Source organism: Protomyctophum bolini, assembly GCF_963924005.1.
Source record: "Protomyctophum bolini genome assembly, chromosome: 9".
NCBI classification, from domain to species: Eukaryota; Metazoa; Chordata; class Actinopteri; order Myctophiformes; family Myctophidae; genus Protomyctophum; species Protomyctophum bolini.
The window spans coordinates 10,142,393-10,159,497 of NC_137870.1; the positions used below are offsets into that span (position 1 = coordinate 10,142,393).

General features: G+C 40.9%; 1 protein-coding gene across 1 annotated transcript; it reads left to right on the top strand.

Annotated features, from left to right (window-relative positions):
• The first annotated feature begins 1,887 nt into the window (after window positions 1–1,887).
• Window positions 1,888–14,933, top strand: flot2b (flotillin 2b). Its single transcript, XM_080771420.1, has 11 exons — window positions 1,888–2,120; window positions 4,170–4,251; window positions 7,370–7,460; window positions 8,226–8,349; window positions 9,017–9,135; window positions 9,711–9,824; window positions 10,700–10,819; window positions 10,987–11,201; window positions 11,658–11,841; window positions 13,775–13,924; window positions 14,342–14,933. Exons 1-11 carry the CDS (start codon window positions 2,072–2,074, stop codon window positions 14,378–14,380), a joined length of 1,287 nt encoding a protein of 428 aa, XP_080627546.1. The 5' UTR covers window positions 1,888–2,071; the 3' UTR covers window positions 14,381–14,933.
• The last annotated feature ends 2,172 nt before the right edge of the window (window positions 14,934–17,105 follow it).

The window sequence follows — 17,105 nt, forward strand, 5'->3', positions numbered from 1 at the left end:
AGCTTCTTCTTCTGAATTACTTTATCTTTGCCTTGGAAAATACATTTTGCGTTTTGCTGTTTCCCAAAACAAACCAGCGCGCGCTACTGTTTGCTACAAAGCGACTGGAAGCGGACGAGGTTTACAGACATACCAATAGTAGCCAATCATATGCTGATTAGGCCAGTTGCTGTATAGCCTACCAGGTAGGTGTGTTGTTGCTGCTCCCTGGTGATCGGGTAGGTACGCCCTACCTACCCTATCACCAGGGAGCAACAACACACACACACTACACACACAATAGCCTTCTATATAATGTTGCGCACATATATTATATATATTTAAAAAAATACCCAGCATAATTTTTGGGAAGGCTAAGCCTTCCCTATAGAGCACCGAAGTCCTGACGTAACTCGCTCATCCCTTCGATTCCCCTGGTTCGCGGAAGTAATTTCTCTATGGAGAATAACATGGGGTGATCTTAATATCGTCTACTATAAGCGTTGTGGTCCAAAAATAAACAAGCTGTCTCGGCGTTATTGTCAGGGAGGTGTCTCTGTATCGTTTGCAACAGTCACTCATATATGATACAGTCTGCTTCTAGCGAAAATCTAACTAATTCACCAGCAGTAACATTAGCATTTTCTCTCAGTCAGTTGATTCTTCATATCCATATGAGTGAAGCGGCCGGGGTGACATGTTTATTTTTCAAACACAGTTCTTATATGAAACAATCTAAAAATCCTCCTATGGCGATTTCAATGCAACTAAACAAATACATGAACCTGGGGACTGACGCCCTCTACTGAAAGTGACGTCAGACTTCGGTGCTCTATAGCCTTACACACCCGCCGCCTATGGGCACTGTACTGTACTGGCATATAATACCTGGCTAGGTGAAAACAAAAGAAACCTGATTAGCATTTGAGTACTTTTAACACCTCTGAACTGCCGGCGGAGAGGTTCACACTTTCGGAATTTTGCGACAGAGTCACAGAGGGTCAATAATTCCCAGAAAATCTGTAATGTTAATATAAAATGTCCATGAAAATCTTCATGGGGGCTAAAAGGGGCTATTTAATTCTTCATGGGGGCTACAGCCCCATAGCCCCCACAGACTCGACGTCGTTGGAGGGAAGGATGATATATAACTTAAATGTAATTCCACCCTTGTGACACAAGCAGAAAATGTATAATCGTGCATTGGTTACTTTCACATTTCACTTTTACATTTCACTACATCCCCTATTCCCCTTTATACACTATTATTTGCCACACTTGTTTTAACCAATTGGTCCAATAATCAACACACACTATTGTTGTGTTGGCTTGTGGCATCACTCTCCAGTGGAAAGTTCACAACTTCAAATAATGATTATTTTGGGGGGGGGTCCCTCAGGTGGAAAGCATGGTGACGGGTCCCCTGTTCAAATATGATGATGATGATGATGATTAATATTATTATTGTTATTATTTGGGGGGGGGGGGGGGGAGGCTGTCCCAGTTTGAGGTGTCCTATAGTTCAAGTATGATTATTTATTTATGTATTTATTTTTGTATTTATTGCTGGGGTCCCAGTTTTAGATGTCCCTAGTTCAAGTATGATTATTTATTTATGTATTTATTTTCGTATTTATTTTTTCATTTTTTCTGGTTAACCCCCCAAGAAAGTAGACGCTTTGGCAAACGTTACGTCACTGCCAGTAGGCTGCAGCAGAGTAATCTAGTAAAAGAGTGGCGAGTCGCGGTCGCGACACTAGCGTTGACTCTATGGTTGACTCCTCCCCTCCTCCATAGAGTTACTCTAGTCTATGCCCTCCTCCCATTGTAACAATGGAATGCGGAAGTGCCACTCTCTTACAATATAGCTGGGCTGTAGTATGGGCGTGTCCAGTACGGAGAGATTTCCCCATCAGTGTACGTCAGTCAGTAAGTGAGTCGCCTGAAGGACGGATTAAGAGGGATAATAAGGGATTTAAATCGTTTTCAAGTAGCCAAAGAAGAACGGAGAACACATTATTACGACGTTAGATAAACATTGTCGTCATTGTTTTCTCGTGAGGGAATATATATATATCGTGAGTCATTGAAGATGGGGAGCTGCCTTACAGTGGGACCAAACGAAGCCCTGGTTGTCTCCGGTAGGCGTTCCTCCTTATGTCTTCTTCCCTCTTCTGTCATGCTAACCATGCTAATAGCTAGCCTAGAATGGATATTCTGTACAAAAAAATACATATACTATATATATATATTCTGTACATCTGGATGCATTATACCAGCCTGTAGCACATGTAGCGAGCCTTTTAATTTGATGTTCAGTTAAATTCGACTGCAGCGTAAACACCGTTGTGGTTTCCTTTGCAGTTTCCTTTGCAACTGCACTGACTGAGGCAAACGATTAACGAATAAGACTGGTGATCAATCCGTGCGCTCAAATCAACAGCGTACTGTAAATAACGTTAGCATAAACAAGTTATATAAACACACATACACGACACACACACACCCACGTTAGTTCGGTTTGTGTATGTTGTACCAACAGCCGTGAAGAACAAGATGGAACTCGAATTACACTGTTACTTCTACTTCTATATCAATTCCCAATGTTTACGTGTTTCTAAATGTTTGTAATTAAACATGGCTTTCGGTGTGACAGCCAATCTAGCGAATTGTTTCTGCATTACACACAATTGCACTTTTCAGCTGCCTTCTCACCAACAATAAAACACTAATCTATTTAGACACCATTTATTAGCAGGGAATTATTTTTCGGCCCTTGGTTTCCAAGGGCCACGTGCCCAAAGTGCCCATATGGTAGATCCGGCCTGTAGATTATGTTTTGTTTGGCTCTTCCAAGTTTATGGTTGTACACTGCACCTTTGTCCTACTATTTGAGGAAAACCTGTTAAACAACAATGCTGTTTTCATCTGTGAATGAAAACTGAGCCTTTACACACACAATGCAATGGATAGATCTTGTGTGGGCAGCAAGAGCAGTAAGTATGGACCAGAGCTAGAGATTGTGACAGAATGGGTAAACAATCGAACAAGCACTTTGAACACACATTAAATCCATTAAAGTTAATAATTATGTTTAATACAACCAAGTCAGCCATACCCACCCACCACCATAACCATGGGGGAGAGCGTTGTCATCCTGGAGGCTGGAGTTAGGTCCCAGATTCTGATTATATGGGATCGCCGCTGGCTCCAGAATCTCATCCTGCATCACTGCATTGATTGCCTTCAATGATGACAATTGACAACTTCTAGTTCTGTCTTGCCTGTGAGAGAGATACTGCCCTATACCATGCCAAGCTGTTGTGGCAGCGCATGGATCTTCCTCCCGCTACCGAGTTTCCTAACACTGAGTGTAAAGTTAATAAAGTGTAAAAATGACCAATATGTGTTTATTACTGTGGGAGAGTGCAATCATCCAATCCACTATAGCAACTCATAGCAAAGGGTTGAATTCCAACCACTTGCCATTTTGGCAAAATTTTTGGAGGCGCTTACTCATTCCACGAATGCCCGATCCTTACCATCTGTATGGCGACAAACTTATTAAGCCACCGAGAGGCTAAAAGCGGGGAAATGTACTGCCAGACGCGCTGCATGCCAAGAACTCACTTCTCCAGTGTATTTATTGCGTTTTGTTCATTTATTAGGCAAGGTGTATTAAAACAATTGATTTAGCGACATCATACCAGTGCGTTGTGCAAAGTGCAAATAGTATACAGATAGCAGCATGGTGTTGTCTTAGCGTTTGTAAAGCGGTCAGCTTTTCATTCATGAAATGCTACAGCTGACTTTACTACCTGTCTGACTTACCACCCAACACCAATGGAAAATTGGACACAATGTTTCCACCCAGTTTTAACAACAGAAGAGATTGTCTCTACTCTCTAGTTATGTGAAGCATTTTGAGACATACTTGTTAGTCTATTACGTACTTCCCTCACTATTTATGTTCAATCAAGGATCCTAGAGCGAGCAAGCTATGCCAGGCTAGAGGATATTGTAAAGTTTATCGCACCGATCTCCAACTCGGCAGACCGGCAGGCAACAAGTCACGCCAAGAGAGCTAGCTCCCTTGAAGGAGCAAGTTACGGCCGGGTCTTTTGCAGGGTCGTTACACTGTGTTATTTATAGCTAGATCAAACATTAATACTTAATTTTCTTCCATCCAGGTGGCTGTTGTGGGCACGATAACAAGACCTACGTGATAGGAGGATATTCCTGGGCATGGTGCCTCCTCTCAAATGTTAACAGGTGATGATGCTACAAACACATTACTGTTGAGTATGCACTATGCAGTGACAACCCACCACTAAGCAATACATGTAGGACTATACAGGACTTACATATACACTAACATAGGTCGTGGCTAAATATTGTAATTTCCCGCTTGCCCAGACGCACTATTTAGAGTAAATACTCCTGATTCCTATAATAACAACAATGTGACCATGTGAAATGGGGCAAATCAAGTGTATTTTTCACAGAAATAAGAATAGCCACTCAGTTTCATATGCATGTTATTTTTCATTTATTTAACCTTTATTTAACTAGTAAAAAACACATTGAGACTGAAGTCTTACAAATGTGAACTGGCCAAGAGAAGAGGCAAAATAAGTGACACAGCTCTGCCAGTAACAAAAAAATCACACCCGTGTGAACCGAGTGGTGCAACTCCCTTCTCTCTCTCTCCCCCCCTCTTCTCTCTCTCTTTCTCATTAGCAGGCAACAGTGCAGCACTGTCTCTCTCTCTCTCTCTCTGTTTCTGGCAAACAGCGCCCCTACTGGTACTCATTATATGATGCTCATTAATAGGTGAACACGGGAACACGGACATTGCTGTTCCTTGGAGTGGTTGCACCACTCAAAAATACACAACAAGAAAAACAGGACAGACATACAATGCTCATAAATACAGTACCCACTACTGAAGAAGCTCAAAGGGAGAACAGGAACATTTAATAACGCAACCAATAAAGACTAATAAATAAAAACTAAGCAATGAAATTTGCTAGTAAACTAAAAAGCAACATTTGCTATACGTCAAAGCAGGAGTAGTGTATGGGAAGTGTGCCCATGGGTGGCAACTGGCAATCCTTTAAAGCTCACTAGGGGAATCACAGAAGCCAGTTTGAGTCCGAAATAAGCAAGGCTTTTTTTTCCCAGCCTCAGATTTAGTTGGGGGCACGGCACGACATAGCAAAATGTCCAAAATGCTGCTGCCCGCCTCCTCACTGGTACCAAAAAAATAAAAATCCTATTCACGTTTAAATCTCTCAACGGACTGGCCCCCCCATATATGGAAGAACTCATACAGCGTCACAACCCCTCCAGAGCTCTGAGGTCGGCTGACTGTGCCAACAACCCCAACCCTCAGAACAAAAGGCGACCGTGCCGTTGCGGTGGCAGCCTCTGAGCTGTGGAACAGAACAACTCCCCCCCAACAACTAGATAATAGCATGGCCTTGGTTTTGTGGGCATTTAGTATCAGTTTGCTGTTTAGCAGTTCATGCTGCAATGAGGCAAAGTCAGAGGCCATGTTTTTAAGTGTAGGATACAAGTAGGTAAGCACTTGCTTGGGAGGCATACGGTCAGAAGCGGATGATAACTTACGTCATGTTGTAGAGTAGACAGTCTAGTTTGTAGTCATCAGGGCGAAACCCCCAAACCGGAATCAGAATGAACCCAAAATAATTCCCTGCATCATCATTTTAGGACATACCCAATTAAAGCCTTGATGTGGCGTATGAAGTTTCTTCAAGTACTTATTGAAATAGTTTACTATATTCATATTTTATGCCAACTCGTAGTGACTAGTGAGACTAAAAACAACTGGGGGGGGGGGGGGGGGGCATAACTATGGGGGGACCAAAACAAAGCCACACCAAGGTTTTTAAAATGTGTTAATGGTCTAAAACCACGCTTGAACCGGATCACACAGGCGATTTAGGAAAACAGACCAGGCTTTCCTCCGAGGTGGAAAGCATGGTGAGTGGTGACGCGAGGGTAGGTAACCAGGGATGACCTCAGACTGCATAACCGGAATGTTGTGCTGTCTGAGAAGTTCCTTGATTTTCCTCCCAGCAAGTGTAAAGTGATTACTCTCACATGACAGATGACGAGGCGTTCCATTCCAGCTCATTTGGAAAATAGTCGGAGGTTTCTGTTTCTGGATGGAGCTTTTATCAAATGACTTTCTCTTTCCGTTATCTTGAAATCTCAGAGTAAGGGCGACCACTCTGTAATCATGTGTAATCATCAAAGACTATCAGGAAAGCTGTTCTCACAGCATGATTTGCTCAGTGACGTTTGTTGTTCTAATCTCTTGAGAATGTCCATAACCTGCATTACACACTGAGTCCCAAGAGGCCTCCATTTTCAGTTAGGCTGTGTGCACAATTGTTGATTGACAAGCAAGGCACTTTCCCCTAGTTGCAACCAATGAGTGCAGTCTTTGAGTTAATGATTTGCAGTAGCTCTTCATAATTCTTCAACATGTGTAAAATAGTTTAATGTGGCAACAACAGAAGTACCAAATATCCATCCATCTTCAATCGCTTATCTGAAGTCTGGTCGCGGGGGCAAACAGTTCCCCCAGAGAGCTCCAGACTTCCCTCTCCAGAGCAACATTAGTAACATCATCACACTTCACACACTAACTTCACATTCAGCCTGTAGACATTAGAGGCCATGTAGTTCTTTAGGCTTCATCATCTTGTGATTACCGTAATTTCCGGACTATAAGCCGCTACTTTTTTCCCATGCTTTGAAGTTTGAACCCTGCAGCCTATACAACGGTGCGACTAATCTATGGATTTTTACAGCTAACGACCACTAGGGGAACTTCTAAATCTATCTCTATGGCCTCTATGCGGCTTATAGTCCAGTGTGGCTTTTATATGTAGACATTCGTTTTTTTCCCTAAATTTAGATGACAATAAAAGATTAAGAGTTTGATATTTAGTGGACTAAGACTAGACTAAACAATTTCAGAAGACTAAAGGACTAAGATGAAATCAAAATCTGCTGAAAAAAGTAACACTGCTTGTGTGCAAGTAGAAAGTTTGGATGGATGGATTGACATGTTAATGTTTAGAGCCTAGTGTGGAGGAAAGAAAATGACCTCACTCACTGCAACTGGAAAGTACAGCGTTTTAACTTATTATACAACCCCATGTGACTCCTCAGTTATATTGTTACTAACTATCAGCAGTGATGTAACAATGTTGTTGCATACCATTAGGACAAATATGTAAGAACCTAGCCAATATGTAAGAACCTAGCCGGTTTTCCACACAGTTGCACTTGTATTTAAATCACTGGAACAAAATGCCTGAAATGTCAACTTAACGTATTTTATTGTCTTCACCAGGATTACCCTAGAGATCATGACTCTAGGGCCCAGATGTGAGGACGTGGAGACGGCAGAGGGGGTGGCCATTACTGTCACAGGAGTGGCTCAGGTAAAACATATTACTGTCACAGGAGTGACTCAGGTAAAACATAATATTACGGTCACAAGAGTGACTCATGTAAAACGTGTGATGCAGTGGTGATTTACAATAAGCAACACATGCTCATACATCAAATACGAATGATTCTATTTCTTGATGACTATTTTTTATGTAACAGTGAAATATCTACACTGTCTACATAAAATGCTATCTAAATTACATAACGTTACATAACGTTCTTATTCTTAATATGTGTATATATCTGCTTTCACATGCGTGTCAGACAAGGAGAATAAGGGATATTTGAGAGTGCTCTGAACAAAGCTGTAAGGATGCCTCCCAGTCCCTAAACACACTCCAAAATGGAAAACCCTTCAAACCTATTTGCCTGTTCAGGCAACCAGAACAGGCAAACTTGCCCGAATTGATTTTTACTTGCCCAAGCCAATCAGGCAACCATCCGTGTTAACCCCTGCACTGGAAAACCATGCTGTTACAGTGATGTAAATAGGTTTTCAATGTAATGGGTCCTGGGACTCAGGGGTGGTCTTTTAAATGGGTCCCAGGGACATTTTATGAGTTCTATTTCAACGATGTTAGAGTACAGTATTGCATCCCAGGACCCCCGGAGGGTGACATGATTGTGGCCTTTCTCAATTTAGTGAGTGTATCAGTGTAAGGATGCAGGCTATTTCAATTTGCATCACTGCCGTTATAGACCCTGTCTTGTTCTGTTTTCACTGAGCAGAGCTCCCTGTATTTCTTTTTATTCAGGTGAAAATCATGACCGACCCGGACTTGCTGGCAGTGGCTTGTGAGCAGTTTCTGGGTAAATCAGTGATAGAAATTAAAGCAGTCATCTTGCAAACCTTGGAAGGACACCTGCGCTCCATTCTAGGTGAGTAGGTGTGAACATTTTATCTTGACTTTCTGACTGGTCATGTTTGCATACATTGTAATAATGATAAATATAGCTACAGTGATTTGGCTTCTCTGGTTTAGTCACTCATTTTGTTTTAAACATTATGTTATAAATTAGCTATTGAAAAATAGCAGATCTACAAGCTTGTAGGTCTGCTATTTTTGAAAAATCGTGAAAATATTTATTTCAGAAAACAGGAGAATTTAGAAGATTTATTTTTATGGGTTAAATTGGATTATGGATAAATCACCAACAATGACATAGTGGCAACGACATCGACTCTGTGGGGGCTATGGGGCTACAGCCCCCATGAAGAATTAAATAGACCCTTTTAGCCCCCATGAAGATTTTCGTGGACATTTTATATTAACATTACAGACCATTAGACCATTTGGGAAATAAATAAATCTGCGGGGGGGGGGGGGGGGGGGGCTGCTGCGGGGCTGCCCCCATGAGGATCATCAGAACTCGACGGCACTGCATAGTGGTACCGGGATATATATCACATTTTACCCATGGGGAGAGAATGAGTCTTAGGTCTAAAGGCAATGAAGAAAGATGTCTCTACTTTCTCTAGTTGGTAAAGGGGTGAGTTATCCAGTATCCCTTCCAAGAGGTGTTTAAATATGCTCCTTAAATACAGGCACCCTGACAGTGGAACAGATCTACCAGGACAGGGACGAGTTTGCAAAGCTGGTCAGGGAGGTGGCCTCACCCGATGTGGGCAGGATGGGCATCGAGATTCTCAGCTTCACCATTAAGGTAGGTCAAAATAGGGTGCCTGTTGGCAAAGGCAAATGTCATCCCTTTCTCTGGCTTCGTTTTGTTGTCCCTCTACACAAAAAAACTAGTCTTTTAAAGTGGGTCAACCTAGCTGTGAAAGGCAACAGCATCATGTTTCCAGCAATTAAAGTCACGCCTCTATTACAGTCATCTATCTGTTCAGTCATAGCCAGAATTACGGATTTATAACTAACTGAAGCATAATGGGAGTAACCATAGTACCTCGCTCGAGATTAGTCTGTTTCTGCTACATCATTTCCACTGGTATATACAGTATACTGTAGTCGGCTTGTAACCGAAATATGGTCTGTTTTCATTTTGTCTTCATTTGAGATCATTTTAGGAATATGTTGAGCAATTTATCTTGGAGCAATGAAACCTCATATGTTGGGGTGTGCCGGTAGCTGTCCGGATAGTGTGTCAACCACAAAGAAAACGCAACCTCGATGGTTCAGTTCCAGATCTAAATTTAAAAAAAGAATGCCCAAAAGAAGTAACCTCATGAAGTGCGACAGTGTGCGTGGATGTTTAATACTTATTCATGTCTATTCCAGGATGTATATGATAAGGTGGATTACCTGAGCTCGCTTGGTAAGACTCAGACTGCTGCTGTTCAGAGGGATGCAGACATCGGTGTGGCTGAGGCTGAGAGAGATGCTGGGATACGGGTAAGTAGGCTTAATCATTGTTATGGAATGTTAGTGAATTTATAGTCAGAAGAACAGCAACAAGCGGCATCTCTCAGTCTAGCAGGCTCTCAGTATTCTCTCCCTCAGCACATCTCTCTTTCGTGGTCTCCTCCCCACCAGACGGCAGACGACCTAAGCTTCTCACCTCTTATACTCCATATGTAGGTCCACAGATAAACATGACCATCACAAAAGTACAATACAATACAGCCGCTCTGACTGTCTTGGCTGTCGCCGCCCCGCTGAGATGCTATGCCAAGCCCAGCAGGTTCTCATAACAAACAATAGGTGTGACATGGTCTTTTACATACAGCTTGATCAAAGGGTTGATTGGATTAAGACAGGCCTCCCAGCCACATACAATCATGAAATGATAGATCAATATTTGACAGTCCAATACTGCCATAACATAATTATAATAATAATCTTTATTGTCCCCGAAGGGATATTTGTCTTCACAGTCTGTTCAACATCAACAGAATAACAACACAAAACCATACTGTAGCTCAGAACAACATATTACAGAGATGATACATAGTACATACATGAGGTCCCCACTGGAACCCTCCCATCGGTGTGGCAGTTTGTTTAAGGCTGCGATGGCTGAGGGGACAAAACTCTTACTAAAACTGCGTTTTCCACCCCCAAGGTTCTGTATCTTTGTCCAGATGAGATGGCATGAAGTGATACAGGTGTCATTGTCATCAGTGTCATTTGTTATTGAAAGTGCTAAGCGTGTGCGTGTGACATCTTTGCATCTTACCAGGACCAATGCAACATTATATGTATGGGAGCATACACACAAATACGTTTATTAGTACTTAATCATTATTTTTTTCTCTGCACAATTCTAGGAGGCAGAGTGTAAGAGGGAGATGATGGACAAGAAGTTCCAGGCAGATACCTTAATGGCTGACTCGAAGCGGGAGCTGGAGTTACAGAAAGCTTCTTTCAACCAAGAGGTCAACACCAAGGTCGGTGTTTGAGCTTTGAAATTGCCTTTCAAGCACTCGCTGCGGCCCAATGGCATCGCTTAAACACAGTTTATGGTTTTTTTAAACGGTGATGTTGACTCGGCTATTGACATTGTGTGTATGTGGGCGTCTGTCTGTCTGTCTGTTCATCTGTCTTTCTCTCTCAGAAAGCATGCGCCCAGCTGGCCTACGAGTTACAGGCAGCCAAGGAGCAGCAGAAAATCCGACTCGAGGAGATTGAGATCGAGGTAGTGCAGAGAAAGAAGCAGATCACTATTGAGGAGAAGGAGATCGACCGTACCGAGAAGGAGCTGATCGCCACCGTTAAGAGGCCTGCCGAGGCAGAGGCCTACAAGATACAGCAGTTGGCCGAGGGGCATAAGTGAGTGTTCCCATTACCATCTCCATAGACACACAATTTCCATTCGCATCGATCATGTGTTGTCCATACTGCTGATTTCCTGCTATATGCTATTGTTTTGCTTTTAGATGCTACGTTCTAAATGCTTGTGGCACACTGTGCCACAGCTGTGATAAGACAACTTAGATAATTGGCTCACAGACATAAAATCCAGGGTTTTCTTGCTATAAAACAATTGAATATGTGTCTACCATTTAGTGCTTCAGGTCAGTAACATTTCCATACCGTTCTTTCCAAGCACCAGAAAGGATCAATATAGTTCAGTGTTCAAAAATGGAAGAGGGGGAATTGGCTACCAGAGATGGCAGTGTGTTAAATGGAAGAGGGTGAATTGGCTACCAGAGATGGCAGTGTGTTAAATGGAAGAGGGGGAATTGGCTACCAGAGATGGCAGTGTGTTGTTTTTTTCTCTGTCAGATTGCAGAAGGTTCTGCTAGCCCAGGCCGAATCGGAGAAGATCAGAAAGATCGGCGGAGCAGAGGCAGCCTCCATCGAGGCGATCGGCAAGGCGGAGGCAGAGAAGATGAGGCTGAAGGCTGAGGCCTACCTGCAGTATGGAGAGTCAGCCAAGATTGCCCTGGTCCTGGAGGCCCTGCCAAAGGTAACAATTTACATCATCAAGGCTCATAATGCAGCACACTGAGCCGACCCACTGTTTCCCAAACACTGGGTCGGGACACATTTTTATGGGTCCCTCAAATTTCTTTGTTTGCTACATTTTGGTTTTAATTATTTCAAAATATTTTTAAAAAACATTACCAAAATAGCTAAACTTGTCATGAATTAAAACCTAAATTCAATTACTTTTTTAGTAATTTCAACGACGAAATCAAATAAAAATCGAAGAAATTCCATAAATTAGAACAAAGTAGTGAAAATAGCTGATCTACAACAGTGCGATGTGACGCTTTGTGAGCTTGTAGATCTGCTATGTTCACTAATTTGGGTCCCTGATTTCTCTTTTGGGTCACAACCGTTATGGGAGAAATGGATAAATCGTTTACGGAACGCGACATGATGTCGCCATGGAATTTTATTTTACATGACCTAAGATAATGATTTATTGATACCAGGCTTGCTATCATGATCAGCTGTCTCGTGATTCACTTCAGCTGTTTATGACATAATCCTGGCATGTGAGAAAGAGACTTAATATTTCCTGTATAATTCTTAAAGCTGCAGTCAATTATATTGTTTGTTAAAATAAGTTAAACAGCTCAATATTTGAATAGCATACGATTGCTGTATAGAGTGTTTATTCTGTAAAAGGGGTCTCCCTGTGTCTCCAGCTCTTTAGTAAACATTAGTAGCATTTTGAGGTTGGGATGCCAACTTTATCCAATCAGGAGAGAGAAATCAGAGGATACAGCATAAAAAAAGTGGAATTGGAAGGGATGATTGCAGACACTACAGGTGGTTGCAAACTGGACGCGTTTTTCGGAAAACCGAACCTAAGGATCCGAACATCGTGCTCGGTGTGTTTTGGGGACCTTAAATTTAAACTGGAACACTATACAATTGAAGCTGATAAATGGGTAATCTCTCATGATTGGGATGAAATTGACAACTCACCTGAAAATGTATTTTCTATTTAATGAAGAGATGGAGAGACTTTTATTGAACACTTTAAAGCAGCGGTTTTCAACCCTTTTCATATCAAGGTCCATTATGTATTCTTCATTTGAGTCACAGACTACCATTTGATGACTTTTTAGACCCAAAACTAAAGTATATTTTGTTGTCATATTTTGTCAACAATTCCATCCATGCTGTATTGATGTTGGTACCATAGGAGAGATAACAGGAAAACGATTGAAATAACAATTCTTCTACATTCTCTAATTGTGTAGATTTCTTGTAAATTAAGTAATGCAGGTGTTATTCACAATAATTTAACTATTGAGAGTGTAAAATGAAACCAAATGGACCCAGGTCCATTTGGTTTCATTTTACGCTCTCAAGAGTTTGGTTATCAACTTTCCATAATTTAGCTGGGGACCACCTGGAACCCTCTCAAGGACCACTGTTTGAGAACCACTGCTCTAAAGCAATGAATATAGACCTTTAACTTTAATTAAAACAAAACACTTAACACTACCTTTAACCCATTAAGACCTAGAACGCATCTATGGCACCGTAGCTTTTAACCACTTTTAACCATTATTGTATACTTTAGCTGTTGAGAAATAGCTCATAGCGCCGCACCGAGTGCCTTGTAGATCTGCTAGTATTTTTAAATTGTGAACACGTGTGCAAATCTTTGAATATATTCTTTCACAGCACGTTTTTAACTCAAATATTTGCTTCTGGGACAACATATTTTCAGATGGGGGCCCACGGACAAATTCAGATAATTCTGGGTGTCTTTGACATGACAAGGTTTGAGCACCACTGATAGGCTTTTCAGAGAACTGTCAGGATTTAGAAGACATCTGAGAGGTTTTTCAGAAAACTGTCAGGCTTCAGAACATCAGACATTTTGTAGAATCTGGTCTCAGGTCTTTAAACAATGTTACTGTGCCATATCTTCACAGATTGCTGGCAAGGTGGCAGCACCACTGGCCAGGACCCATGAGATTGTCATCCTGAGTGGGGAAGGAGGCCGTGGATCAGGGGAGCTAAACCGCCTTTTGGCTGAACTTCCTGTGTCTATCAACGCTCTCACTGGAGTGGATATCTCAAAGGTAAGCATTATGGGAACCAACAGTATAGTTGCTTTAGTTCCACGATTGTTGTCACCTGATGAAGGCCAGCTATATGGCTGAAATGTCGTGCTATTACATGTCGGTGTTTTAAACAAATTAAAGACTGTGGAGCTGAGCTGTGTGCGGACTTCCTCTATAATGTATCAACCTTTGTTCAGCACCAGCGAGGGACTGGATGTGCGCAACCCTGTTGTTTTAAATAGTTCCACGATGCTCCTTGCTTATGACAATGTCATATCTATAAAATATTATTGGCCAGTACTCATGCATATTTTACTTTTATCTGTCCTGGTTATACAGAATCCTTCATTGTACTTGTGATACCAGATTTATAACAACTGGTAGTTACACACAAAAAAAATCTGCTTCATTGAAATCTCCTTTTGTTTTCATCAGATCCCGTTACTGCAGAAGATGACCAATGCTCAAGCCTAAAGAAAGTGACTCCATATTACTCCTCTGATATCTGTTGTATGCACTCACACTGAATGCCTTTAATACACTTGAAGATTTTTTTGTTGTTTTTATATATATTGTATACAATGTGGATGTTTTTCCCGAAAAACCTCTGGTGCCTTAAGACCAAATTATGCTTAGTGCTTAGCTGTGAGGGTACACTATGTACAAGTCCACCATCTACGGACCCTCGCGGATACGCAGACGCGGCGAGTATAATCAGGCCTTTACTTTATCAGGACCAGAATATCGGCATGTACTGCTGCTCCTTTAAAAATGTTTCTTTTGCTGAGATTTTATTGTGGGAGAAATTTGTTTTTCACAGTACGGTATGCATACTTTGTCCATTTTTGTATAAGGTTTTATTACAGGATTTGATGTTCATATAATCATATTGAGTTCATATTGTCACTCACGATAGGATCTTACCACCATCTCTTGGGACTTGATGCACAGTGGGCCCTGCTGTGTATGTAGAGGACAATGCAACCACTTTAATCTGACCATGTGTAATAAATCATTTACACATACCTCTTCCTTTGTTGTCGTAGAGTAAATGCAACCTTACTTCATTTTCTGCCTGCACATATAAACCCTATATATAAGATGTATAGCATTCTGTGTGTGCGTATGCACACAGTCACACACCGTCCCTGGTTTTTCCTTGTAATGAATCTGACATACATGTTACACTTTTATTCAGATTCTTTTATTTATATTCAAGGTGCTCAAATTACACAAACCACCTCTTATCTTACTTATTTTTTATTATTATATCACCCGATTTTTGAAACCCTTTTTTCCCACCTAGTGTCAATTATCTAATGAAATCCTGGGTGCTACCCTCCCGCTGCCAACCTAGGGAGAGCAACGGACTGACCTCATGTTCAATGCATGAGGAGTCCAAACCACTTCTTTTCACCTGACAGGGTGGAGTTTCCCCGGTTGGACGTGCATGTGCAAGGAACACGTTATTTCCAACCAGTTCCTTTCCCCTTCAGGCTGAGGCAGTTATATTTTGTCATCTTGACAGAAGTTGCCTTTTTATCTGTAAATACCTTGTTACAGGGAAATAGGGAATTCTATGCTAATGTAGTTCGCTTGTTGTGTTGTAATGTTTGATATTATTTGAGTCATGCTTTTGACTTTTGTTAAAATTGATATACGGGTGTTCAAGTACGTGTAATTTAAGCATACCTTTGTGGACAAAACTTACTCTTTGTAAGTCAATTATCATTGAAATGAAAAGACTTACTGTTAAGAATTGGTGAATTGCCAAACATAAATACCAAATTTATTGTTTAATGTTTCGTTTAGTGCTTTTAAATTTTAAATTGGGATTTCTGGGATGATTTCTGTAATCATTCACTTTATGAATAGATGATAAGCCATGTTGGTCCTTTTGGGCTTTCGGTCAGTAAAACGTACAATTTTTGTGTCGGAGAGACATGCTTTTTGTTTTTAGAAAGTGCTGCCTGGTATATATCATTATTGGTTTAATAATTGTGAAATGGATTATTATACATATGCTGACACTTGTACAGTGCATCACCTCACAATGTTTTAGTTGAAGTTTATACGAAGTGAGAACATCCATTTAAATGTTCATTCCACGATTGGTAAATTATTTTTAATGGAAGCTTTATTTTTTATTCTGCTTGCATATTTTTATGTTGTACTTTCCAGTGATATTTCTGCTGTATAAAATGATTGTAGCAAAAGGTGGATAATTCATCCTTAAAATGCTTTTTTTGGCATGCTGATTTGGTGTTATCCAAAATAAGTAACATATGGTACACAAAGGACTGTTAGTTGTGTAGATTGGGTTGGTCCCTCATTATTTCTGCTGGTTTGTTTTCTTCATTACAACTAGTGATTTGACAATACTGTGACTTTTTGCTTTGCTTTTTTCCCAAGCAAAGGTATAGTTGACAACAACACTTCAAGATAGGCTAGCTTTAGTAGATGTAATTACTAAATATACCACTTTTAACAACAAAAAAAGAATACCTTTCTCATGCTCTATGTGATGTACAGTACAGTGAGTGTTTGTGTCCATGCACACTACGGTATCTCAATTGTCCATCGGAGTCTACAATGTTTATCAGTGCATGTCCTCCATGTCTAATGTCCACATCTGTTCATCTAATAAATTCATTGCAATATGTTTACGCTACAGTCTTGAATGAAAGTCTACATAATAAACCCAATTTAGCATTTAAATAGATGAATAATTGATCATCAATTATTCAATTAACATCAATAATTGATGAGTTTTCACAAGACTATCATATGGTTTGGCACTAGGCTAGCCTTTTCCTGGCTTACACCTCACAACACCGATGACGTCTGGACTGATTGCGTTAAGATAATTCTTCTACCATATTAGTATGTTGCATGAGACTACAGACTGCCCAGGGACTGTAATGAATGATAAAAGGGTTGGTTTCTGTCCAACAGCATAGATTTACACTACCACAGTGGTTGGTTGGTTTCTGTCCAACAGCATAGATTTACACTACCACAGTGGATTTTCAACCCTTTTCATTTTGAGGCCCATTATTTGATGAGATTTAGCCTCTCTGGCCCAAAACATAGAATATTTTGGTATCCTTGGATAATATTTTGTCCCTCGACAATGGGGTTTGTTTTGAACTGTCCTTTAGCACCACCTGCAGGTTGAATGAACACTTCAATACAAATG